This window comes from Conger conger, chromosome 10 (genome assembly GCF_963514075.1).
Source record: "Conger conger chromosome 10, fConCon1.1, whole genome shotgun sequence".
Lineage (NCBI taxonomy): Eukaryota > Metazoa > Chordata > Actinopteri > Anguilliformes > Congridae > Conger > Conger conger.
In genome coordinates this window covers 14,180,395-14,190,424 of record NC_083769.1, presented here as the reverse complement: position 1 = coordinate 14,190,424, position 10,030 = coordinate 14,180,395, and the positions used below count along the sequence as shown (strand labels likewise).

General features: G+C 47.9%; 1 protein-coding gene across 1 annotated transcript in view; it reads left to right on the top strand.

Moving 5' to 3' along the window:
- Window positions 1-743, top strand: part of LOC133138685 (somatostatin receptor type 5) — a 975-nt gene extending 232 nt beyond the window's left edge. The window contains exon 1 of the mRNA XM_061257639.1: window positions 1-743. This exon is cut by the window's left edge and continues 232 nt beyond it. Within this exon, the coding sequence (XP_061113623.1) occupies window positions 1-743 (743 nt within the window).
- Window positions 744-10,030: the final 9,287 nt, after the last annotated feature.

Below are 10,030 nucleotides of genomic sequence, written 5' to 3'. Positions count from 1 at the left end.
CCGCCATCGCCCTCGGCCGCTGGCCCTTCGGACACTTCCTGTGCAAAGCCATCAGCTTCCTGGGCGTGGCCTGCTCCTCGGCCAGCGTCTTCACCCTCTCGGCGCTGGCCGTGACGCGGTACCTGGTTGTGGTGCACCCCGCCTGGGCGTACCGCGCGCGGCTGCTGCGGAGGCCGTGGCTGGTGCCGGCGGGGCTCTGGCTGCCCGCCGTGGCCCTGGGGGCCCCCCAGTTCATCTTCCGCACCGTGGGCTCCTCCACGCAGCTCAGCTGCTTCGCCTTCCTGTCCGGCGTCAGCCAGCTGATCTACAGCACGGCGCTCTTCCTCCTGGGCTTCGCCCTGCCCCTGCTCGTCATCGTGCTCATGTACGCCAAGATCTACCTCTTCCTGCGGCGCGCCCGGGCCTCGGCCCACGCCCCCCGGCTGCAGCGCTACCAGAGCCGGGTCACGCACACCTCCGCCCTGCTGGTGCTGGTGTTCACGCTGTGCTGGCTGCCCTCCTACGCCCTCATGCTCAGCCTGGTGGGCCGCACCCTGGCCGATGCGCCCAGCTACGGCACCTTCGCCATCTTCGCCCGCCTGCTGGCCTCCTCCGCCACCGTGGCCAACCCCGTGCTCTACGTCTTCATGTCCCGCAAGTTCCGGAAGGACCTGCTGGCTCTGGGGCGGGGGCGGTGCTGTGGGCGGGCGGACACGGTTCGGCCGCTGGACCCCGCCCAGGCGGGAGAGGTCCCCCAGAGCTAGAGGAAGCAGGGCAGGCAGGACTGGGGTCCCTCTGGAGCCCACCTGGGGTCTATGTCTACTCACTAATGCCTCACAGTAGTGCTACCACAGCTGAAAGGCTCTTTACTTCATTGGCCGGAATAACAACCATATGCAGTCTGAATGAAACAGATATGTGACTTGCATCCCTGCTATTATATAAACATGCATATCGATTCACCATCTGAAATCCAGTGAACTGCTCTTTTTTTAACCAGTGTGACCCCTGTGACAGCTTTTAGCACAACATCTGCACCCCTTACAGAGGGTCTACTCTGGGGTGAAGGGTCACAGCTGTCATCTGATTGGAGCACCTGCTAACTCCGCCCCCAGCTCTGATGGGTATAAAAGGGGGCTGTTGCTCCTAGACCTGCTGCAGCTTCCAGAAACTTCCCTGCACCTCAATTCCTGTGGTAAATTTTCATTTCCACCACCAACAAATGACTGTGATGGTTTGTGCATTGTATTTATTGTGATGTATCCATCCATATACACTCACTGAGCCCTTTATTAGGAACATTTTACTTTATTACACCAACTTATTAATACAATTAGTTAATCAGCCAATTGTGTGGCAGCAGTTCATGTTAATGTTCACATCAACCATCAGAATGGGGGAAAAATGTGATCTCAGTGACTGAGTGACCGTGGAATGATTGTTTGTGGCAGACATTGTGGTTTGAGTATCTCAGAAACTGCTGATCTCCTGGGATTTTCATGCACACTAGAGTTTACAAAGAAAACAAAAAGAAAGAAAGAAATCCAGTGAGCAGCAGTTCTGCAGACAGTACTGCCTTGTCAATGAGAGACATCAGAGTAGAATGGCCAGACTGGTAAAAGCTGACAGCAAATAACACACACATTATAACAATGGTATGCAGAAGAGCATCTCTGAAGACACAACGCATCATAACTCTAAGTGGATATGCTACAGCAGTAGAAGTCTAAAAAATAAGTCCAATGAATACCTCATAAAGTGCTTGGCAAGTGTATATAGACAAATATCAATCCTGGATTGTTGCATAAGGACATTGTTTTCTTGTTGTTCATACTCATAAGTATATTTTTTGTTGGTCATGTCCTAAAAATACATTTCCATGGAACGCTATGTGGGCGCTATGCCGATACCATATCATCATCTGTAGAGTTTCGGCCGTGGTATACGTGAAGATCATCGTTAATTTCTCTGATTGCTTACCAGCAAACATTCTAACCAGCTTCGCTTCTGAAAAGCGTTGCTATAAAGACATTTGGGCTAGTGCTGACGGATTTCATTGATATATTAAAGCACAGTAATCACAGCGGCAGTAATCAAAGGCGAGGGTGTCCTTCACGCGTTCGGGGTCCTCAAAGGGGCGGACGGGGGCGCTGAGGCCGGTGTCGTCCGACAGGTGTGCGCTCACCAGCGCACTCCAGGTAGAACAGGTAGCCCTTGTAGTCACGGCAACCACACCTGTACGCCGCGGTAAAGGCATGGCTGCACACCCGCTGCTCCCATCCCGGCACACGCTGGTTCATTTTGTGTCGTGGTTAAGGTACGTGACTGGGACCCGCCAGGTCGGTGGTTCGATCCCCGGTGTAGCCTCAGTAAGATCCGCAAGGTTGGGCCCTTGAGCAAGGCCCTGAACCCTACATTGCTCCAGGGAGGATTGTCTCCTGCTTAGTATAATCAACTGTATGTCGCTCTGGATAAGACCAAATGCCATTAATGTAATGTAATGTAATGTAATGTAGTGCACTGGGGTCATACTGCTGTATCTCTGAACTACGTTACACTCAGTTCTGCATCTAGCCGCATGAATGGAGGCCATGCTTGATGAGAATCGCTGCTATGAGCATTTGGTGCTTTTGGGGGAAAGCAGGGCTGGTTAACCACTTACCTGCGTGCTGGCAAGCTGTGACCTACAGGGTGCAGACTGTTAGCATACCCCTGAGCTGCTTTAGTGCAGTCCCTCGCTCGGGGGTGGGCATTTCCACTTCTGGAGGGTCACATGTATGCAGGTTTTTGTTTACACAAATTACTCTGGCTAAATTAGCTACTTGCCACTATGCACCAACACTGGTTCACTTGTAGATTAGATCACAGTAATACGTTTCATATGCTAGGGACAGAAGAACAGTCTTTGGCTGTCATTCATGTGACTATCAAGAAATTTAGCTGAAATGTCAGATGGTGTAAATGTGAGGGTTAATTAAGTAATATGTGTTTGTGTGTGTGTGTGTGTGATAGTGACTGTGTGTGGTGTGTGTGTGACGTGTGTGTGGTGTGTATAGTTGTGTGATAGTGACAGTGGTATGTGTGTAGTGTGTGGGGTTGATATGGGGCAGTAGTGGGGTTGATACAGGGCAGTAGAGGGGTTGATACAGGGCAGTTGAGGGGTTGATACGGGGCAGTAGAGGGGTTGATACAGGGCAGTAGAGGGGTTGATACGGGGCAGTAGAGGGGTTGATACAGGGCAGTAGAGGGGTTGATACGGGGCAGTAGAAGGGTTGATACAGGGCAGTAGAGGGGTTGATATGGGGCAGTAGAGGGGTTGATACGGGGCAGTAGTGGGGTTGGTACAGGGCAGTAGAGGGGTTGATACGGGGCAGTAGAGGGGTTGATGCAGGGCAGTAGAGAGGTTGATATGGGGCAGTAGAGGGGTTGATACAGGGCAGTAGAGGGGTTGATACAGGGCAGTAGAGGGGTTGATATGGGGCAGTAGAGGGGTTGATACAGGGCAGTAGAGGGGTTGATACAGGGCAGTAGTGGGGTTGATACAGGGCAGTAGAGGGGTTGATACAGGGCAGTAGAGGGGTTGATACAGGGCAGTAGTGGGGTTGATACTGGGCAGTAGAGGGGTTGATACTGGGCAGTAGAGGGGTTGATACTGGGCAGTAGAGGGGTTGATACAGGGCAGTAGAGGGGTTGATACAGGGCAGTAGTGGGGCTGATACGGGGCAGTAGAGGAAGGAGAGGAAGGCGGAGACGCGTAATAGAGAGAGGGAAAACAAGGACCAGAGTGAGAACACAGAAAGACGCAGAATATTGGGAACAAGGAAAAAAGGGCATTTTCCATACACACTGCTCCCACTATAGTATTTTCACTGTGTGCATCGATATTAACTGTGCATGGGTCCCACAGCTCGGGCTTCTGCTGCTCCAGTCTGCACCAACTAATCCAGCACATTCATAATATTCATAATGTGTCACACAAAACTCTCCAAGCACAATTCATTTACATCATGGGGAAAATATCCTCCAGACCTGAAGGTGTCGCTAGAAGCTCAATGTAGTTTCATTTTCTAACTAACTCCTATCTGACTGCAATACACAGGCATTTGGAAGCAGCAAACATTGAGAAAGGGAGCAGGTATGGGGGTTTCTTTCTAACAGGAAAAGCACTGAAGGGAAAAGCACATATACCCTTCACCAGTCCTGGGAATACTGGGTGGTCTAGTCGGCACAAAACACTCTCCTGCCTATTCAGGGTCTGCTGACAATCTGACATGCAACGTTGAAAAGGAAAACAGAAAGAAAAAGAGGAGGTAAAAGCTGTTTCCACAGCAGCGTGATCGGTTTCATTTTTGCTGGAATGTATGCAGGGTATGAAAGGCTTTACGTCATTATGGCGCCGTCTGCATCCGACGTACCGATCGCATCTTATGGCTGGAGGCTGGAGTGAAAACACCCACATTGCTCTGTTAGGAACGGAGTTTCCAAACTTTATTCAACACAATTATTTATATCGAAGGCAAGCAAGGCCCAAGATTTCCACAACTTCACAATCTACCCTTTCCGGCACAAAATCTTTGTAACTTAAAATAGACAGTTTAGTTTGACCAAGCAGGAATTTTCCAAGTCAACACATACAGTATACCCTCTTGCCATGGAGTATTGCAACAAAATTTGTTTTAAGTAATATACAAGAAGGTATACTGTATGTGTAGACTTTCAGGGTACACAATTCTAATTAAATTAGCAACAATTTCATGATTTTTGGTAAATGGTTGGCATTTATATTGCGCCTTTATCAAAAGTGCTGTACATTCATGCTTCTCATTCACACACCAACAGTGATTGCATTAACCAACCAGCTCGTCAGGAGCAATTGTGGGTTAGGTGTTTTGCTCAGGGACACTTCCACACACCCAGGTGCGGATCCAACCGGCAACCCTCCAACTGCCAGCCGACTGCTCTTATCTCCTGAGCCAATGTTGCCAATGTTTGAATTGGACTACCTACTGCTTTAATCCAATTCGAACAAAATTTGTTCAATAACTTTTTCCTGTACTACGTACATATACATTTTGGTGAAACTAGGTGAAGCATGCACACTTTCTTGGTGAGGGGCTTTCAGTGCCAATATTAAGGCTTGGAATGCTTTATTTTTCTGCTCTTGAATTCAAATGTATTTCATTATTTTTTGGTCCCAAAAATATTAATGGTTGCTTAGTTATACAAATATGGCAGTGAAAGGCTGTTGATTGGTGTTGATCTAACTTTTGACACACATAAAAAACAGAGTGGCTTTCTTTCAGTTACGCAACATAGCTAAAATTAGGCACTTCCTATCTGCAGGGGATGCAGAGAAACTGATCCATTCTTTTGTTACATCTAGGGCAGATTACAGTAATGCCCTGTTATTCCCTAATACCTTGCTAAAGAATATCCAGCTTGTCTATAACTGAGAAGTACAGAATGAGTATAGTATACCAATAATAGCATTGCTCAACTGATTACTGATTAAGTACAGGATATATTCCTGTATTAGAGAATTAGAATTAGAGTTTTGCTTTTGAAATTCAAAGCTTTGCATGGACTTACAATGGTGTACCTGCAGTAACTTAGCTGTTTCTACCACTGAGGTCACTAAGATTCAGGCTACGCAGTAGTCCCAAAAATATCTACAAACATGAGGGGTAGTAGATCCATCTACTATAGACCCCCACTGTGAACCACCGTATCAAAATGTATAAGGGCGTCACACACAGTCTCAATATTTCAGGCTAGATTAAGAACAGAGTCTGAGTCTGAGTATATAGTATAGTCTGAGACAGGGCAAGCGAGGCATGTAGCTAAATAATATTGGGGGTGGCAACCTTTCTATCACCTGCCAACAGCTTTTGATGGATAGTGGATAGGGTTGTTGGCTTTTCAACCTGTCCTAGCAGTTATGCAGCTATACACAACCGCATAATCCCCAACTGGTGTGCCTGTTGCCTGTTCTCAAATTAATCTCTCGATACTGCTGGATACTTCCCCCAAATCCTGTGGATGCTGTCATCTTTGTAATAATGCACTGTACAAATAAATTTGATTTAATTTTGATCTGATTTTTCCAACCTGTTTTTTCACCCCACGTGTTTGGCTTAGTGTACACAATCACTTTTCTCAAACGGTTCTACGCGGCTTTTAAGAAAACCTTGTCGTCTGAACATAAAAGACTGACAGGGCTCCAGTTGTTAATGTTTCTCCCACAGAGAGCCTCAGAGAGCCCCTGCTGGGCCATCTCCCTCAGGCCGCTCCATCACTCCCTGAGAAGGAGCCTTCATCTCCAGTACCTCCTTCACACCTCCTCTCATGATCGGCATGACAACTCACCGCCCCCATCTAGATCTTCCCAGGTCACCAGTTACTGCATGTAGACAGTGATAGATAATTAATCTGCGTTGTGCTGTTCTCTTTTTAGAAGGAAATAAGTACTTAGTACTTACTTATGGACAGGCACATTGAAAAGGAAGCAAAATAATCTCTCTTGCGATTGTGCATCCCACTGGGTATCTATGGGAATCGAGGGGTGGGACTAGATTCAGCTGTAAATTATGCTGATACTGTATGGAACACATCTGTTGGCTAAATGGCTTTAAGTCATCAAGGGTCCAAGGTATCAAATTAGTCTCAAACCACCTGCCATGCTGCCAGGTATGTGGTAGATATGAAAAGAATTGTTTCATGTCTAACATCCAGCATGGTCCAGACTGGGGTCCTAACCTAACATCCAGCATGGTCCAGACTGGGGTCCTAACCTAACATCCAGTGTAGTTCAGACTGGGGTTCTAACCTAACATCCAGTGTAGTTCAGACTGGGGTCCTAACCTAACATCCAGTGTAGTTCAGACTGGGGTTCTAACCTAACATCCAGTGTAGTTCAGACTGGGGTCCTAACCTAACATCCAGTGTAGTTCAGACTGGGGTCCTAACCTAACATCCAGTGTAGTTCAGACTGGGGTCCTAACCTAACACCCAGTGTAGTTCAGACTGGGGTCCTAACCTAACATCCAGTGTAGTTCAGACTGGGGTCATAACCTAACATCCAGTGTAGTTCAGACTGGGGTTCTAACCTAACATCCAGTGTAGTTCAGACTGGGGTCCTAACCTAACATCCAGTGTAGTTCAGACTGGGGTCCTAACCTAACATCCAGTGTAGTTCAGACTGGGGTCCTAACCTAACACCCAGTGTAGTTCAGACTGGGGTCCTAACCTAACACCCAGTGTAGTTCAGACTGGGGTCCTAACCTAACATCCAGTGTAGTTCAGATGGGGGTCCTAACCTAACATCCAGCATGGCTCATGGGACAGGTGTCCTGTAGGGGGCATAACTAATACTACAGCACACAGAAACAAGATGCCAGGCTTGATTCTGATATGTCAAAATCCAGCGCTAAGTGTGTGACCTTTGGGAAATTACTGATTTGAGCCTTACAGTGAAGGATTGACCCATTTCTTCACTGCATATATAGTTGCTGTCTCCGCCGCGTGTTGTGATATGCCGACCCAGCTTGCCGGACATCTGTAAGCGGTGGGGAGAAGTCTCTGCAGAACACTAGCCCTTTAGCTGATTAGCTTCACCTTTGCCATACATTCCTGCTTCCTGTTCCTCCGATTGGAGACAGATGCCACATGCCGTGCCACTCTTCCTGCTGTCCAGCTGGGTTTGCAGCCGGCTGCGTGCGACTCTCACTCCCAGTGGAGGACTTGGGAGACTGAGCCCAGGAGAGATACCTCCAGTCACTGAGGATCCCCAGAAGAAGAGCTGAGCTGCCCCAGTTCAGCTCCAAACGGTTTGCTCTGTGACGAGCGGTTAGCAGCCATGTTCTCTGTGCGTAAGGAGAGTGATGGCGATGCTCTTGCTCTGTGGTGCCTCTGAGATGAGCCACACATCGACCGCACAGGGGCAGAGACAAGACCTCACCAACCCATTCCCAGCGTGCCTAGCTCACATTAGCAACTCCCAGCTTCAAAACAGGACTGAATAATCTGTCTGACTGTCATGCACCAATCAACATTTGACAAAAGCACCTTAGAGAGAATACAGCTTGTCTTATGCCACTTTTTCACCTCAAAGAAAACATTCCTCCCCATCCATTAACTTCATTTCCCTGGTTGAGTAGTCTGAAGCAGCGCTATTTCCAATAATTTCCCCCATTTTTTAGAATGCCCAAGTGTATTCATCACCTGTGCTTGTTGGAGCCTCCGCGATCAGACAAGCACAAGCTCTTCTCCGGAAGATGTGCTGCCAGCCACCACTTCTTATCTTCTGACGGTTCTACCCACTGAGCCTTCTGAAAGGTTCCCATCCCTGGGACACACTGGTGTCAGTCATGCAGCACCCTGCGAAACAGCCACAGCCCACACTAAAACAGTGCAGAATGCTAAGTGGGGAAGGGGATACACCAGTGTTTCCCAACTCCAGTCCTCGGGACCCACATGCCAGAAGGTTTTTGTTGTAACCAGTAACTCACACACCTGATTTAATGATTGAACCAATCAAACCACAAAAATGCCCTTGATTAGTTAAATCAGGTGTGTGAGCTACTGGTTACAACAAAAACCTTCTGGCAAGTGGGTCCCGAGGACTGGAGTTGGGAAACACTGGGATACACCTTCCGATAGCATAGCATAGCATAGTATAACTTAACATGGTAAACCCATGGGACATGTTCAGCACAAGGTAACCCCAGGTTCAGTTGAAACAAGTGCATGTTTATGTTTCACTGGGTTTGAAAAAAAGAAGGAATAAACAGAACCCGGGGTGGAGCAATAAGGCCCCCATCCCCATGTGTGTGTGTGACTGTGCATGGAGCTCAAACCTCATTCAAACATACAGGGCTTCTGACCCTACCCCTATATCTACAACAATGACAAGAATGTTCAATATTGGCCGAGGCAACTCCCCCCATACACACACCCTCACAATATATAAACTTTACAACGCTTCCATATTCAAAGCTTCGGGATGGAATATCTTCAAAAGGAAAGCTCTGAGATAAAAGTATGCTGTGCTATGAAGGGGGAGACCTCTACATTTTATTACATTACAATTATTTAGCTGATGCTTTTATCCAAAGGGACAGACAGTTGATTTGACTAAGCAGGGGCCAATCCCCCCTGGAGTAATGTGGGGTTAAGGGCCCACAGCTGCATGGATCTTACGTGACTAAACTGAGGCTTGAATCACCAACCTTCTGGGTCCCAGTTAAGCAAGTTAGGCACAAGGTTATAGGCTGTCCAATATAGTCTCTATTCACTGGGGAAATGATGTGGGTTGTATCTTTTCATGGTCTGTCTTCAGCACACCACCCAAAGAGGCAGGTGCAGTTTGGCTGCCGTTGGGGTAGAGCAGAAACCTGGTCTGCTGTTTTCATGGAAACCATCTCAACGCTTTGGCCTTGGGCCCTTGCACGCTGACAGCCATTTCACCAGCAACGCTGATAACAGCTAAAGAATGTGAAGCATGTAAACAGCAAGAACACCATGTAGCCCCTGCCACCCCCCCCCCCCCCCACCCCCCACCCCACACACACACACACTATCCCCTCCTCTCCAGAATCTCGACAGGTCTGGAGAAACACGGTGAGTTCTGTGTCCGACGACAGCTCCAGCTGTGAGGGCCGATCTGCTCCGGAAATTCGGAACAGAGGGAGGCGATCGACACCGGAAAGAGGAAGCCGTGGCAGCTCCAGGCCCAAAGAAGCACACGTGTGCCGTTACTCACCTTAGCGTGACGCAATGCAACATCTTTGTCGCAAAATGCCCTGCCTTGTTTTTGTGGATTTTGTGTGCAAAGAAGGATAGCTTAGATATTTATTGCAGTTTCTGATGGCTTTATAATTGTAGGTATGGAGGCATTTTGTAAATCAAGAAAATACACTTCAAGTAATAGAAGTTTGAATAGTGATGTTATGTTCCCAGAGGCTGCATGCGGGCATTTGACCAGATTGTTTGTCAAAAAAATATTAGGTTTTGGTTGGAAATATGAGTGTATACTTGTATGCGTTTTTGTCTT